The sequence below is a fragment of the Heterocephalus glaber genome, unplaced genomic scaffold, assembly GCF_053883595.1.
Source record: "Heterocephalus glaber isolate CG9 unplaced genomic scaffold, H.glaber_assembly_v1.0 deba00000347, whole genome shotgun sequence".
Classification (NCBI taxonomy): Eukaryota; Metazoa; Chordata; class Mammalia; order Rodentia; family Bathyergidae; genus Heterocephalus; species Heterocephalus glaber.
The window spans coordinates 4,239,173-4,257,556 of record NW_028258143.1 but is presented as its reverse complement, the minus strand read 5'-3'; the positions used below and the strand labels follow the sequence as shown (position 1 = coordinate 4,257,556).

At 34.7% G+C, this 18,384-nt stretch overlaps 1 protein-coding gene across 4 annotated transcripts in view; it reads left to right on the top strand.

The window, feature by feature from the left end:
• Window positions 1–18,384, top strand: part of Kynu (kynureninase) — a 123,625-nt gene that overhangs the window by 48,848 nt on the left and 56,393 nt on the right. For all 4 annotated transcript variants that reach the window (XM_004836128.4, XM_004836127.4, XM_004836129.4 and 1 more), the window contains one exon: window positions 1,183–1,329. In XM_004836128.4, coding sequence (XP_004836185.2) covers window positions 1,183–1,329 — 147 coding nt within the window. The remainder of the gene's footprint in view (window positions 1–1,182; window positions 1,330–18,384) is intronic.

The window sequence follows — 18,384 nt, the reverse complement described above, 5'->3', positions numbered from 1 at the left end:
GGAAAATTTCTTATAATTTATTCTCTTTATGTGTTAAATTTTTCTCTTTATGCATATAAAGTATATTTCACTTAGTATTTTTGAGATTTCAATATCCTGTTCTTATTCTGGAAACAAATTCCAGACTTTTTATTTTTTATTTATTTTTTAATTTTTTTTTTGTACCGGGGATTGAACTCTGGTCCTTGCACTTGCGCAGCAGGCAGTGAAACCACTGAGCTAAATCCCCAGCCCTCCAGACTTTTTAAATACACACATACACGCTTATAGTCACAGACCCCCACCTCAACACACAGACAAACCACAACTAACATATAGAGTGAATCAGAGTGATTGACAAGTAACAAGAGTTATAATTTAAAAATAAATCGAAGGAAGTTTTCCTCAAACATTAATCCAATTAATGAATGATGCATGGACATCAAAATCATGTCAAATTTGACACTGGAGAAAGTTCATAAACACTTGGTTAGTTGATCAAAATTGTTAGAATACAAATAGATGCTTTGTATTTAATCAGTTTCTTTCAAGTCAAATTGTTTGCAAGGACAAATCCAAATTCATTTACAGTCATGAATTATAATGGGGTGATACAGAAGAAAATACGCTAAATGGTAGTGAAAATTTTTGATTTTATTTTTCAGGATTGGATCTTGATCACTAGTTTGGGGAAGGTTTTATAGTTAAGCTAACGGAGGTCAGTTAATATTCAGAACAAAGACATATAAGTGATTTTTTCTAAAAAAGAATTACATCACATGAATAAATGCAAATATTATTTTCAATAAATTTCTCTTATTATATGATTTTTCATAGATTTCTTACATTTTGAGTGTTTTATACAGTCACAATTTGTATTTAATGAGAACACAATTCATGGGTATATAAATAGTAAAAATTAATCCAAAAACTAGAGGATAAATCAAGAGAGTATGTTGTTGCAAAGGGTAAAATTTAAAAGAAACTCCCTTTTACTATTTTATTATCATTTCTTAATAATCAGTGTATACCCAGAAATACTGCTTTTCTGCCAGCCAGGTTTTTAAAGAGCATTAGTGTGGGAATAAAAATCTACCTTCCCTTTTTCCTTACGGTGAGAAAGATACGGTGAAGGCTAGGTTGCTAAGCATGAAGTGACAAACTATCCTAATTACTGCATAACGTATGTCTAATTTGACTTAGGGAGAAGAAATCTTGAGAATGGAGGATATTCTTGAAGTAATTGAGAAGGAAGGAGACTCGATTGCAGTGATCCTGTTCAGCGGGGTGCATTTTTACACTGGACAGCTCTTTAACATTCCTGCCATTACACAAGCTGGACAAGCAAAGGTACTCGCATCCCGCCTCCTCCCCCGCTCCCCAGACATCAGTCTGCGGAGCAGTGGTTCAACTGCGCTTCTGTGAAGCGCCTTCACATATGCTGTGTGAAATGATTATAAGAATTGTTTTAAGAGCAGGTCTTACTTTAAAAGAAAATCTGTATTCTCTTTTGCTTCAGGCATCTGTATTTAAATCATTTTTTTACCATTTCTGGGTTCTCACCTCCTTACAAGCAGATGTTCTTCTCTGTGTTTGCCTCAGTCAGGCAAGCTTTCCACAGGTGACGTCACCTCCACTCAGCTGCTCAGACAGCAAGACAAAATACTGAAGACGATAACTACATGTGAGGACTGCTAAAACTCTGGTACTTTGTCATGCTATCACTCACGCTAAAACGACCAGCTCTCACTGAGCTCTCCATGTCTAAAGATGGAGAAATGCAGATTTCATCACAAGATCGAGTAGATTTTATCGGCAGATCAAGGTTTACCCAAATTACTTCAAGGAAACATTTTTCTTTTTTAAGAAACTTGAGAAATTATTATACTGCCTATCACAAGAGATTTTTCCTATGCATTACTAAATTACATTTAAATTATTACCATTTGGAAATTGTGTGTCTTTGTGTATGAGTATTAAAAAACGTTTTCAGTATTTATTTGCCTGAAAGGAAGAAATCAGGGGAGCAAAATTCAACAGTCACAATTCGTATTTAAAATCCTTAGATACCAGTTCTATTTAATTCACAATCAAGTCATGTATTTAAAAAGGTGTCAATGAAATTTTATTCTGAACATTAATAAGTTATGGGTTAATATATATGTGAGGTCTAGTTAATATATGCAGTTATTGAAGCTACTGAATGGAACTAATGAAAAGAAATTTAGCACTATTATCAGCAGTCTAGGAATTCCCAGCCATGACTTCCAACTTGTTTGACAGATAATTTAAAAAGTGACACATTACAAAAGATATAAAGATAATCTCTTCTTAATTTAGATATTAAATGGTGGGCACCAAAATAAATGAAGGCCTATAAAAATCTATTTTAAAATGTTATGCAAGTAATCAGCAGCCCCTGCTCTGCTAGTATACATGCTTGTGTCATTAAACTTCATAGACAGGAAGATAGAGAAGACCACAGGTATCTAAACAGTGGAATCACACAGTCTAAGGTTCAAATCTTGGTTAGGCCCCTTAATTAGTTTATGATCCTGACCAAGTTACTTGATTTTTCTGGGTCTCTTTTTCTAAAATTTTAATTCGGAATAATAACACCTACCTCACTAATTCAGTATGAAAATGTAGAGCATCTCTTGGATTGGCACACATTCTTTATTAAGCAATGGTTCCCTCTCTCTTGCTATCTTTAACTAATATTGGAAGTGATTCAGATTTTTTTCATTTTATTTCCCATTAAAAACAAAATAAATTTGTTTACTTAGATTTTTATATGTGTAATTCTCATTCTTAAATATTTTTGTTGCTAAAACCATTCTACAAGTGTTTCATAGACTTTCTTTCACTCACAAAACTTAAATGCTTACCGAGTCAAACTCTCATGGAACTCTCAGCCAAATTCACAAAGGTAGAAATGAGAAGTTGATTCTAAATGGAGCTGCAGAGAAGTAATGGATACCATGGGAATGAAGTGAGGCTACAACAGACTCAGATTCACCCATTATCAAAATTAATCTAACAAATTTTTATCCTCTCGCTAGACAATTCCTCCCATTCTTAGTTGAGGTTGAGAAATTAGGCTAATTTAAAATTACACTTACATAACTCCTGTGGGTGAGCTATGAAGATGAAGCTGGAGAGGCAAAAGGAAATTAAAAGTGTCAATCCAAAATGAGATAAGGAAATTTTAGCCAAAAAAAAAGAGAGTTCTAATACTCACTGATAAGATTGGCTAAGTAGGATAAAAGAGGAAAGTTTCCAGAAATTAAGCATGGTTGCAGCCTGAAAAAATGGTGGGATGATAATGAGAAACAATTAGATTTTGAAGTAAAAACTTTAATATTATGAAGTAAAATATTCAAAATCAAATGAGTGAGAGAGGACTTGGGATAGGAATTTGAAAAATAATTTAAAGAAAGGCATGTATACCAAGGACAGGACAATCATAAATAAATGGCTTCGTAAGTTTCTTTGAACACTGTGACCACCATCCCAGTACAAACACAGAACATTTCCAATACTCTGAATCCTCAGTTCTGCTATCTTCCAAATAGTACTGAAGTCTGTGTTGGTCCCTTCAGACAGTTATAAAATACTTTAAAAACAAAGAGAATTACATAGCTTACAGTTCTGCAGGCTGTTAAATGAAGATCATGGTACCAGCAGAGTCGGTGTCTGGTGAGGCTTAGTTCTTTGCTTCATGGTTGGCACCTTGTTGCTGTGTTGTCACGTGGCAGAACAGAGCAGGAAGCCCCTGGAGCCTGTCTTGTCAGGGCAAGAATTCCTTCCTTGAGGGCAGACCTGTCACAGCATCATCGCCTCCCAAAGTAAGGACTTGTGAATTTGGGGGGAATGCTAACATTTAGATGGTAACACCTCCCTTCTGAAGTTACCATTCTGCTGCCTTTAGTTTTGTTGATTTTTGGTCATTCTATAAATACTGAAGTTTGTCCACTTCACTTTATTTAAGTTCATATATAAACTTTTTAATGTTTGGCTTATTTGTTATTATTAGGTATTTAACTATGCATGCACACTGTATTTAACAGTAGAGATTTTTTTCTTTGCTTAGCTTTTCATTTCAGTATATTGTTACACTGTACGAAATAGACCACAATTTATTTTTTCTATTCTAGTCAGGGTAGTTCGCTTTTTGTCAGCTTGTAGGCTAGCACAATAAATGCTACTCTTAATATTCTTATCATTTAGAAGGGTAAGCATTCACATAAAATTCTGTTAAATCTATACCTGGAAGTAGGATTCTTGGATCATAAGTTATGTGTATATCCATTACTAATCAATAATGATAGTCTTCCAAAGGGTTTGTATAAATTTGACATATACTCTCTCACACCAGTATAAGCAACAGTTCCCATTGTTCATCACCAATAGTTGCTATTGTACGTGTTTGAAATTTTAGCCATTCTGATTAGGTTGTAGTAGAAACATAGTTTTAACTTCTGCTTCCCTAATCATTGATGAAATTGAAAATCTTTAAAATGTTTATTGACTTTCTGGATAGTGTCTTTTATGAAATAATTCTCCTGCCCATTTTTCTATTTGGTTATCAATCATTTTCTGATTTGGTTGTGCATGGTATAGAAACTGACATTGAAGAAAAGGATATACTTGATTTCCAGTAGTCATCAAAGAGGAAAATAAATTAATTAATAAAAAAGAAATTGACAGTCTGACTAATTCCCATAATAAATTTAAGATTCTGAGGTTAAGAAAAATGAAACAGGGTCAGTTCAAAGAACTAAATCACAAGAGAAGGCTAGCACGTGGCAAAAGCTATCAGCTTGAAGACACTTTCATTTTTTACATTTGAAACCATGTATATTATTTTATAATATTCGCTAACCCATCTCTTTGGAACCCTCCTATGCTTCCACATTTCTATATATTTTATATTCTATAAAAATTTCCTTTCTATTTCAATTGAATACAGATGTTTCCCACTATCCTTTGCTTTACTGTCTCCAGTGAGTCCTACTCCGAACCTCCCAGCCCCCCACACACACTGGGCTCACTGTCAAGTGAGAGCTCCAGGCTACTTCTATAATAGAAAAGTATTGCTTATGCTCATTTGTGTACTGCACTTGGATGTCCTGTGTGCACCTTGAGATAAGAATGCTCCAAGCAGATTTGTCTCCTCCCAAGATAATTCTTTTGTTTCCTGTCACCATACTGCTAGAACTTTAGACCCATCACAGATTTCCTATTCTTGATCTTTTTAACCAATTATTTTGTAATTCCACCTCTTCCAGGGACTGTTTTTTTTTCCTAATATATTTCCTAATCACAGATGAAAATTTTAAAGCCCTATAAACAGAATCTCAATTAAAATCAGAAAAAAAGCAAGAATTTCATCTTTTAATCAAATCAGACTTTAGAATCAAGGCTTCTGAGCTGCATCCAGAAACTCAGTTCAGTATGAGCAGCATCTCCAGGGTTCTCTTAACAGTTTGCCAGACTTTTCACAATGCAGTTCTAAGGTGGTTGGCAAAATCTAGATACAGAATTTATATTTAAGGCAGAAAGAAGGAAGAAGGGAGAAGTAACAATGAAGCTTCACCCTATCTCTTTCATCTGAAGTGCTATATTTTCCCAGGAAACAAAACAAAACAAAACAAAACAAAACAAAACAAAAACTACAGATTCCCGCACATGATTCATTAGTTTCTGAAGTAGCAACTAAAAAAAGGAGCATGAATAGGACCAGGGATTTAGCTCAGTGACACTGTGCCTGCCTCAAAGCTGCAAGGTCCTGAGTTCAATCCCCGGTACCAGGAAAAAAAAAAAAAAGGCCTGAGATTTAGCTCAGTGGTTCCGCCGCCTGCCTCACAAGTGCAAGGTCCCAAGTTCGATCCCCGGTACCAAAAAGAAAAAAAAAAAAAAAAAGAGCATGAATGAGATTTTACACATCATTTCCCAAAGTATTTGAAAACAGTTCATGGGAAATTGATGAGATGATAAGGTGATGGAATGAGTTATAAAAAGGGGAATAGAGAGGCTATCTCTGTTTCATACTGAAATGAATAGATACTTCTGCAGATTATAATTTGCCAATTAGAATTGTGAGAAGAAAAAGGTAATAAATAATAAAAATTATAGTTGAAAATTCTTGGTGTATTAGGTACAATAGTGCTTAGTTACTAAGAATAGGATCTTTTATTTTATTAGTTGATTGATAGATTGATTGACTGTCTTGCTAGGGATTGAACACAGGGCCTTTACACTGACTTACATCTTCAGCCTTTTTTTCATTTAATTATTTTTTTAATCTTATGAGGTAATTTCTCAGTAAACTGCTAAATTGTCCAGGCTAGGCTGGAATCACAGTCCTTCTGTCCAGCATCTCAGAGTGAGCATCTCAGGTATGCTCACCTGTACAGCGCTACATCTCTATTTCTTACTCGTGCAAGAGGCAGGAATCAACTTTCTCTCCATGTAGTTGTTCAGGTTCCTGATATTTCAGGGTTTTTCCTTTGACTTTCATATCCTAGAACTCCTCTCTGGATTCAGCCAAAGGAATGGGATAAAAGGATGTGGAAGGCCACAATTACTTCTTAAACAACAGCCTTAAAAATGGCAAAATTTACTTTATCTTTGGTTCTGTGGATTATCAGTGTGTGTGGCCTGGACTGGGGAGTGAAGTACAACTGTGCACTCAAGAACAGCTGCTGGTCAGGCTCCACCTAGACTCCTTTGGAGAAGCAGTGTAGCATTTTCATTAATACTACTTTTATTAATTACATAATATAGTATATGTCATACACTATATGTTAACACATAATTATTCCTCTAGAGTGGAATTCATATATAATTAATAGAAATTAAAGTAGGTATTTTTATATAGTACGTTAGATGTAATTCTGTATTATAAAATTATATTTTGGCATAATTAGATTTATCATTGTAATTTAGCTTGTCTTTTTAGCAAATGAGGGAAGATAATCATCCCTAATTCATATGCTTTTTTAAGAAGAGTTAAGAGAGATACCATTTTTAAATATGTAGGACTTGGCATATCATAAGTACTCAATGTTTGCAATTTTGGCATATTAAAAAATCTATATTGGAATATCCAGCCTCATTAGAAAAATAAAAAATGAATAAATGAGTATATATTTTAGATAGAAAGTAAAATATCAAAATTTAACCAAAGATATTTTGCTAAACACTTCCACAATAGAATATAAAAGAAAATGGAATAGCCTAAACAATTTGATTTTGACTCAAGAGACTAGACTAAAATTTGTGAAAAGTTAGGTGATGGATTACTAAAAATGTTAATAGTATTATCCTTAAAAAACTCAGTGTAAACTGCTTATGCTCTCTTCCCCTGTTCAGTTCCCTATAAAATGCCTTACATTACACTAAAATTTATATTATTTCTGGAAGACAGCAAGTGGAAAATAAATATTTGTAGAATGAATGAATGATGAATGATTATCTTCATTTTGTATCCCTTTCACAAATTTTAGTATATATATATATATGTGTGTGTATATATATATATATAGTGTGTATGTATATATATATATACACATACACTCTCTCTATATATATGGATGCTGGCATGTTTGTTTGCATTTAACAAACTGAAATGCAGATGGTGACTAAAAAGAAGACCAAATTCTGCACAACTCTACTTTGATTAGCTTCTCCCTAGTTCTGTGACACTTTTGACATTGAGTGGAAACATGATAGAACCAACCCTAACATGTTCACATTATTAATAAATAATAATCCCAATTTAATCCTATCATTTTCATTAAAAAGGAATTAATTCTGAACTGAATGTGGTGGTAAATGTCTGTAAATCCAGGTACTCTGGAAGCGGAGGCAGGAAAAGAGAAAGCAGTTCCTGCAACTCAGTGAGACTTTGATTCAACATAAAAGTTTAAAAAGTGATGTTGATTTGGTTCCATAGTGCCTGCCTGTCATGAGTGAACTTTGTCGGTGTGCGTATGTGAGTGTGTGTGTGGGGGGGTGCATATGTAGGAATGTTTAAATATTCTTGAGACATACTTTCTCATGGTAATAGAAGAATAAAAGTTCTGCTGCAGCTGCACTTGAACTTATTGATTGAGGAACTTGTATCTGTGCTTTGAAAATGAGCAATTAAAAAGGTTTAGATGGTATGCCCCATTCATATACTGGACTTTAGTCTTTGAAAATAGTGGAGGACTGTTCTGTGAAGATATATAGTGAAATATCTATAGTCTGGAACCCATCCGTGTGTAAGCCCAAAATCAGTTAGTCAAAAATGTTGATGAGAAACTGCCCAAGCATATAAAACTTTTGAACTGTTCTTAAGAAGTCTTCACCAAGTGATTTATTTAATTTAACTTTTAATGAAATGTACCATCTGAGCATGAGTGATTAATTCTCAATGGCAGAAGAGCCTGGACTCCAGATATTGTCTTAGGATCACAGATCTGGGAAAAAACAAGCCTCTTGGTTGTCAATCAGGATATGTGATTTTGCAACCCTTTCTTAAAAGCCATGAGGAATAACTATTTCTCCTGATTAATCCTCACTCATTGATGAAACAGCCAACTCTGAGACATCCCAAAGGAGACATTACACATATAGTTTTTTGCTGATGATGTACTTTTTTTAAAAAAAAATAAGAGTTGTCTAAAATACAGAGTATTTTCTCTGATACTTTATTTTTCATGCCTCTTTACTAACCAAAGAAGGCTGACATGGCTAAGCTGAAAAGTGAAAGTGTTCCAACATGAAATGTCTACCTCCATTCTAATGTAACACTGACCTCACTAAGAATGGAAAGAGAAGGCTGTGTCTTACGGAAGTCAAACTTGAACACCAGAAAGTCTCTGGTCAGGAAAAAAAAAAAAAACAACAAAAAAAACCTTGTTAAATATGAGAGATTTCTCCCATGTTATTCTTAACTGTTCAGTTCTTTTAGCAGCAAAATTACTTGTGCAAGCAAAATTAGGAATATAAGTACCAAAATTTAGTTGAGTTGAAAAGAAAATGTCCATTTTTATCACAGATAATCTGTACTAAAGAGGGTGATGAGCAGAAATGATAACAATCATGTTGTCATAAAACACTGGCCTAAGGAGACAAATTTGAAGAAGTGTTCAAGAATTGTCCTGTAGACATTTATACAATATCATCAAATTTAAACTGCAAATGAATATTTTTTTAAAAAACCTTTTTTTAGAAAGGGAACTTTGAAATTGACACAATAATCATTAGAAAAATATCTAAAGGGCCAGGGATTTAGCTCAGTGGTTCTGCCGCCTACCTTGCAAGTGCAAGGACCCAAGTTCGATCTCTGGTACCAAAAAAAAAAAAAAGAAAAAAGAAAAAAAAAGAGAAATATCTAAATTGAGCGGTTTTCATTTATAATTACCATTACCATGTGATGGATAAATTAAGTAAGCACTTTAAAGACACCTTATAACAAGACAGCTAGATTCATTCGGAAGGAAAGGTTAGAAGCACCTTGCAACTGAAAAGTCAGCTGTTTGGTGGGGATCATTGTAATCAGGTCATTGTGTTTCACGCTTGAATTTCCTATACCACATTTTCCCCACATGATAGCCAACCACTTTTTCACTCTTTGTGGAGTAGAGACAATATCACTTTATGATTTGTATATATCTAAATTATCAAAATCATATTTTTCTCTGCTTTCCTTCACATAACTAATGCATTACCTAAACCAAACATTGTATACATCCCCTGTCCAGCTAGCATATTTTCTGCCTCTGTGTCTTTGTTCCTAGCCTTCCCTGCACCTAGACACCTCACAGGTAAAGATTTTCTGTATTTCTACCCCAGCTCAGCTCAAGCACTGTAAGCTCACAGGTTACAAACTCATTTACAGGTTTTCTTTGTGTAGCTTTCATTCTATTAGTAAATGTGGTGTGTTTTAGAAATTGAAGCACATGACAACAATTAGAAATTATGAAATTTTATATAAAAACTTCTACTTTCAAATTCTTCAAAAAAACTAGAAGTTGGCAATGCTAGACCATCATTCCTGTAGGGTAAGAAATTATGAGAGTCAGTAGCAGCTTTACCCCTTTGATGAGACATAAACTCTTCAGAGCATGTCTACCTCCACCTCTCATCTTGGGTTCTGAAACTGAATCTTGCTTATGTTGTATGTTGTGGTGTTCTTACAACAAGGAGTAAAGTGAAATAGTTCTTACAGCCCCAACTCATATATTACTTGAGTGACCTCTTGTAGAGACTGGAGTGTGAAATTCTTGACCTCCATCAACACAATTTTTTTGATTCTCTTTGTCAAGATAAATTTATCTTCCTATTGGATTTCCACAGCATGATGGAAAACGTACCACTGGCCACATTTTGAACTGCCTTATAATTATCACTGCGCCTGTTTAACTCTCAAAGTTACTAGGTTTATGTCAGTGGACTGTTAACTGACTGACTAAAAGTGGGTGCTGCACACCTCACAGACTCCTAGAGTATTTTCAATATCCAGATCTATCTTTAAATATGTACTTGTGAAGCTAGCAAATGGATAAGTGTGTGTACATCAGCAAAAGTATTTGTCAGGCTAATGATATCAATCATAGAATTGCATGAAAAGCAGACACCATATAAATATAATCAGAAATTTCTGCAGAATTTATTATAATGATTAATTACTCTTAAAATCAGGATTTTAAAAATAAATTTTGAGCTCTTTTTTAAATCCCGTTTCTATTCTTTGACACACGTAGGACACGCAAACTTCTCCATTAAATCATCAAAAATTAAATGAACTCAATTAAGATTGAATAATTACCTTAAACTACTTTTTCTATCTTGGGTCGTTGAAAGAAATCAAACAATTTCATGTGAGGTATATACCTCCCAGAGATTCTAGAAGAGAACAGTACTAATGTATCTGTTTAATTTTCCTGCTTTTATAGTTACTTCTGAGGAAAATAAGCATTGTTTGTTCCCGCTAGAAAGAAAGTAACAGAAATTTGCTCTTTAAAACGTACACTTTACTACACAGCAAGAGGTTTTCACCTGAAAATTGCACCTGCTTTAGGGTTTCAAGATTCTTTGTTTTCTTTTTCCTGTGTGCCAAATCTTTTACTCTTGCTCTCTATGTGGCTATTAGCTCTGTCTCATTTCTTTTAAATTGACACATTCAATTTCATTAGGAAAATGATCCTCTTCTCCCCTCCTCTCATTTATTGTTCCTGGATTTGTCAGTCTCATCTAATCTATGTTTACTTTTGATTTTATTGGTGCTGACATTTTAACCTATGGCCTCATGCATGTAAGCAAGCACTCTACTACTGAACACATCGAACATCAGCTTCTTGAAATCATGCCTTCAGTAATAAGGAGATTTTGAAATAATGAGTTGGATTAATCGTAATAATACTAATGTTGACGACCTACTATGATTCAGGCATCTGACATGTAGTACCGTACATCCAATTTTCACAATAATCTTAACAGTTAATAATAAGCTTTAATCTGACTTAGTTGAGAAATCAAAGTCTGAGACAGGATAAGCATTAACCACACTCGGCTTAACAAGGGCTGAAGCTGGAGTCTGCTTGTAGCTGATACCAAAGCTCTCTTTCCACTCTGTCTCTTTAATATGTAACCTAATCATATAATAGCAAAGAGGTCTCAGCATTTACAAAGGTCAAAGAAATGTATAATTTTTCTTTGCTTGTCATTTCTTTTCTTGAGACTCTAAGACCTCTCTCTCTCTCAATAGTTGATGTAATTGTCTCTTTTGAAAATATTGAAAATGCATATTTTTTTCACTCTAGGATTTCAAGGATAGGAAATAAAAGTCTTTCCAAATAAGATTCTGATTAGCCTTCAGAATTCAGCATTCAGCAGAGCCCATACTCAGCACCTCAAGTCCACTCCTCCCAACTACTCTGTTCTAGAGATGCCAAGAAACTGGCCCTGTCATCGCTCCTGCTAGGGGTCTCCCAGGCACTTGCTCCATTGGCAGTTGCTCCTAGCAATGATAACCCCAACATCACACATGAGCATCTCTTCTGTAGCATTTGGGTATTTTCCAGGGGTCTTTCACCATTTAAAAGAGCTTGCAGGTCCTGTTTCATGGCATACACCTGTAATTCCAGCTACTGGAGAGGCTGAGGTAGAAGAATTATAGGTTTGAGGCCAGCCAGGGTAACTTAGAGATATCTGTCTCAAAATACATAATTGATTCATAGATAAATAGAATAATAGATAGATGATAGATAAATACATAGATACATAGGTATATAGATACATAGATAGACAGGACTGGAAATATAGTTAGGGCTCAATATTTGGTCCCCAGTACCAAGGAGAAAAATACAAAAGAGCTTGCAAGTCTCCACATGACCAGAAACACAAATCAAGATCAGACAGAATTCTAGCAGACAATCTCTGGGTCCAGGAGTATCTGAGGTGCACAGAAATCTCAAGAAACTACACGTTCTCATTGGAATGTTAACCTCTTTCTCCATGTCAGATTATGGGTTTGAAAAGGGAGAGAGTAAGGATTATGAAAAAAACCCACCATGCCTGGCTTTAAATAGCTCAGAATCAAATGGGAGATAGAAGCATACAAACAGACAGTTGTTTTAGATTCTTCCATGTGCTTGACAATTGGAAAGGACAGATGACGATGAAAAAAGCAGCATAGTCAAAACACCAAAATTATGTTCCAATTCAGCTGGCCTTAAAGTTGGGCCAGAAGAAACACAACGCGGATTGACCCGAGGAGAGCATTCAGGTAGTTCAGGAGCCACATTCTCACTGACTTCAGAAGCAGTTATTTCTCATTAGCATCCATCATTGTGTTAGATTCTTTTATTTTTAACTTTTCTCCCCACAGAATAACTAGATAAACGTGCTAATTTCCTTTTATTCTGTAGCGGTTTGGTATTGAAATTTAATATAAAAATTTAGAGTAGACGATTGGGTGGTCAGTTTCCTGGATAAAATATTGTATGTATTTCTTTTTCTATAATACATGTGCTAATTTCTTTTTCTTTCTTCCTTCCTTCCTCCCTCCCTCTTTCTTTTCTTTATTTTTTTGGGGGGGCGTCTTGCATGTTACCTGTAAGTATCTTAGTACTAATAAAACTTTCAATATCATTAGAGCTGTTGCCATACAGAAAACTTATGCTCTGATTCTGATTGCCATGTTACTTGGTTTCTGAAATGCTTTCCTGAAGCTTCACATGCAAAATTGTGTCCTGTCCACTTTCATTTGTGTGTTTGCTCTCATTTTGTGTTGTTTTATGTTTTAATAGTGAAGTATTACTACTCTTAGTGATGTAAATAAAGGAAAATTAACATGCTACACTAAAAAAATAGCAGGTAACTGTATCTCCTATTTCTAAAGTAATTTTTGGAAAGAAATTGTGACCCATATAAAATGTTGACATTGAATTCAGAAGGCACATAATAAACAAAATAATGATTAATCCTTCATCTTGAGCAGAGATGGAAAAAAAGATACAAAGCAAAAGGGTGAGACAAAGTCTTGAAGATCATGGTAAAGTTTTATTTTAGTGTATTAGTACATGTGTATAGCACATAATGTTTACATTCCCCATGGAAAATTGGTACATAACACATCTTAATTCCTCTTTTATCCCCTTTCCTTCTTCCTTCCCCCTCCACTCATCCTTTGATTTCTGCCCCTCCTTTATTTTTGGTGCATGCTAAATATGATGCTGGTGAAAGGAAAATCCAGAGGAATATTTTCTCTGAAATGAAAGGAAGGAATTTTTAAAATATTCACCCTTCAGTTAGATATTTAAAGAGGTTGTAGAGGCTGTCCTGCAGATTTTCACTGTTACTGTTTTCTTTAGCTTAGCATCTAGAGATGCTTTTGAATTCCAACATTTGGGTGAATTTGGGAAGGTTAAATGTTCCAGTATGATGACAAGTAACCTTAACAGATATAGTCTTTCTCTTCTCCATTTCTACCTCTTTCTGGAACTGTACCGCATCTCTCTAACTATAACTTTTTTGAGAAATCTTAAAATTAGAATTAAATAGATAATATGCTACTGTTAACTGACCTCTTGTCTGTACCATGTATATAGAGTTATCTAGCACACCAACACAAACACACATCACATACATTTCTTCTTCCTAATAATGCTATTTTTTTCAAATTTCCCATAACACTTTTTTCTTCTTAATGTAACAGTGTCCAAATTTATAGTATTGTAGTTCTTGGATTGTTTTCTACTACTTGTGTATCAACCATGGGGTCACCAGAGCACTTTAGACCTCGTTGGTGTAGTGTAGAAGCTGTCATCCTCATAGCCACAAGAAGTGTCATAGGAACCTTGAAGGGAACGACAGAAACCTGGAATTCATCTGCCATCCAGCTGGTAGCACTGCCAAGGGAACTAGCTTGTCCACTTGTGTCTGGGCAGAACCTAGCAGTGGACATTCAGAGGATGGAAGTTGTGGATAGGAGCACTCATCTCTGCAAGTACCTCCAGGGATAGAGGGCTACAACCATGAGTGAGGATTCATGTGGCTTAGGAAAAGGGCTATTTACCTACCACAATATATTTTTTTTAACAATTCCCATGATTATACTAATGCTTACCAGCTGACTATCAATCCTAGATATATCTATAAATATTTTATATAAATATACTTTTCATATCAAATTTGCTACTTTTTAATGATCTTCATAATTCAGAGAACCTTTTCAGATGAAGAATGAACAAAATAAGTAATAGGAAAATGAATGTTACAGAATTAATAAAATTATCAAAACTTTAACTACTTTAAAAATGGCAGCTGTACCATTTCATATTTCATTTTAATAAACAGAAATAAAAATGAATCAAAGTTGAGAAAATATAAGCTTGCTCTTCCTGCAGAAATTTCAGCACAAGTCCTATGTGTTATTCTACTCCACTGCTTAGAAAATTCAGTGCTCTGTTAGTACCTATGGAAAGAATGAAACACACATCATATTCTTTATTTAATTGACAGGGATTTTGAAAATTATTCTAATTACTATTTACCCTAAGATCCTTCATTTTTAAAATGGCATATCTGAGTAATTAGCTTATGCAGTATGATTGCATAAGAGACAAAGGACCTCAACACTGCTTTAAAATTTAATTATGAGTTAAAGGAATATCTGTTGAGAATTGTAGGATTTTATTTGTTCATTCATTTATTAAAAATACTTTGAGTATATATTATGTGAGAGTAAAAGACGATATGATTAAAAAAATACTGTAAGGGAAATACTCAAATGGGGCTATAGTATGAGAAAAGGGAGAAAGTTGGTAAAAGAAAACTGAATCAGCCCAGTGTCGTAGTCCATTTTGTGTTACTATAACCAAGCACTGTATACCGGATAGTTATAAGGCATAGAAGTTTATATAGCTCATGATTCCTTTTTTTTTTTTTTTTGGTACCGGGGATCGAACTCGGGTCCTTGAGCTTGCGTAGCAGGCGTTGAAACCACTGAGCTAAGTCCCCGGCCCCATATAGCTCATGATTCTGAAGGCTGAGAAACCATGAGCACGCAACTGGCATCTGATAAGGACCTTTCTTCTGCATCATAACATAGTGGAAGCCGTCACACGAAAAAGCAAAGTAATGATGAATGTAATTATATTGTATACCTAAAATGTACCAATAAAATAAAAATTAAAAAAATAAAGCAAAGTAATCATGCCAGTTCTGGTATTTCTTCCTTACCAGATAAGGCCATTAGTGTTATTATTAGGGATACACCAACATGTCATCTAACCCTAAATACTGCTAGAAGGCTCGATCAAAATACTACTAAATACGAATTTGAGAATTTATTTTCCAACATGTGAAGCTTTGGGGGCCACTTTCAAGGAAAGAAAAACAGTCCCGAAGAAAGAGAAAAGTTTCTGCAAATACAGGGAGGGAAGTCTGAGGCCTCTAAGAAGAGGTAGAAGGAGCCAGGTCATCAAGTCTTTGGGAGCCATGCCAAGGATTATGAGTTATGTTCTGAATTTAAAGGTTTTTCCCTTCAAGGGAAACAGGGTGTCTCATATTCAAATGTGTAGTTTAGAAAATTCACTGGAGAAAACCAGGCTGGAAATATTCAGATTCATTAAGAGATAAAGGCAATAGTTTGGGAACTGACAAGAAAGTGAAGCCCTGTGTTGAACACCGCGACCTTCCTATGTGGTCCTGTCAGTGAGAATAAAGTGAGCATCTGTGGGTAATTTGGGAAAAAAAATGTGTTGAAAAATATTTGGAGTTTTACAAAAATGTATTAAAGCAGACCCTCAAGTGTAGCTTCTTCTTTTTTCCTATTCACATTATGTTACACACTCTTACAAGCAATGAAAATACCTAAAAGGATGGTTGTAGAGAAGTTTTCTTCTTTCTTTTTAAGATGGTGCCACCTAGTGACACTTTTGGAATATCACATCCTGATTGTCTCAAATTTGTATCTTCCATCTGATTCCTCAAAGCTGTCTCATGTGAATAATTGATATTTTCTGCCAGTCATATGGAAAGAACTGCACGTGCATTAAAATATATTGTAGAAGCCGCAAGTGATGTTTTGATGTGAACTCACTGCTGTGGCCACAGGGCTTTTAATAACAGGATCCAGTAGGTGAAATCTTGTGGTTTCTTCAAAGTGCCATTCTTTATAAATAATTGATAGTAAAATAGAAGTATGGCATTTTCTATGCCTTGAGTTTTCTAAGAAGAGTGTATAAAAAATATGAAAAGTTGAGTTTGAAAATTTGCCTCCTCAAGTCATTGCTTTAGTTAGAAATGTATATGAAGAGAAAGAGGATTTCAAATTCAGAAAACTCCAATGTTTTCCCAAATGGAATCCCTATGTTATAAGTGTATCTTAAAATAAAAAACTAACAAATGTGCCCATGCGGCCATTGAACCTAACCATTCATTTGTAAACCCAGCTTTTAATAATCTCTATGTCTTAATAGAGATAAACTATACCTCACAAAATTATATTAGCACAAAGAAATGACTTTAGTCATAGGACATCTATTGCTCTACTTTTGGTAAGAAGCAAAGCACAAATCCAGGTTTCCATCCCAGAAGTAACAACAAAATCAGTTATGTAATAGTGATATAAACTTTTTTGTGTGAAATACTAGATCTAATCATATTTTAATGAGTACAGTTTTTAATTAATTGTAATTTCAAAGCATTAAGTTTTCTTTACGGAAACTAAGGTTATAGAGCAGGAGTGTGTATATATTTTCTGTTATGGACCATGTAGTAAATATTTTAGGTTCTGTTGATCACATACTCTTTTTTTTTTTTTTTTTTGCTACTGGGGATCGAACTCAGGTCCTTGTGATCACATATTCTTGTGGTAGCTACTTCTGCTGTCACGGTACAAAAACTGCTGTGCATAATATTTAAACAAATGACACTGGAACTTGTTGCGTCACAATATAACTTTATTTATACAAATAGGTCATAAATTGTATCTCTCTGCTCTAGGGAAAATACCTGTTTTAGAAGTGTGGGGTTACTTATTATTAAGAAGTGTTAGAAAAATTCTAAATTTGGTACTGCCAAAATTATTTACATCAAAAACACTACTTCAGGGGCTGGAGATTTAGCTCAGTGGTTCCGCTACCTGCCTTGCAAGCGCAAGGTCCCAAATTCGATCCCTGGTACCAAAGAAACAAAACAAAACCAAAAAACACTTCTTTAGTCAACAGATGTCTTCCTCAGATGTTGCAGATGTTGCAGGGAATCTAAAGTTTGGGACATGTAGTTATTATATGTGCACTTGTTAAACTAATAATAAATGAATCCAGTGGTGAAAAGTTTTTTTTGAAAAGTTTTGCAAAGTTCTATCAGTCCTATTTAAAGGCCAGTGTTGTTAGGGGTCGGGGATTTAGCTCAGTGGTTCCAGTGCCTGCCTCGCAAGCGCAAGATCCAGAGTTCGATCCCCGGTACCCGCCCCCCGCCCCCCGCAAAAAAAAAGACCAGTGTTGTTTATTTTTAAATTCATATTCAAGCCAACATTTGTCTGCATATGGATGGTGCCTGGAACCCCTGAAGTTAGGTTCCAGTACCCACCTGCCCAACCTGCTTGGGGCATTACCAATATTACAGTCCTCTGCAGAAGGAATTACTCTATCTTCTAGGAAAAGTTTAATGCTTTGAGAAACTTAAATGGTTTTGACCCTAAGCAATTAAATTACAAAGTTACAACTTGAGTACAATTTGTATAGTATGTATTCATTGTTTCAGTTGTCTGTGGTGGAATTTAATGAAAACAGAGGCTTTATTTTTTTTCTAAAACAGAATGAATTCTATTAGGAAGACACACAAAATCCTTGAAACTGTACACCAAGTAAATCTCTAAGAATAGTGTTAGACCCTAAGAAT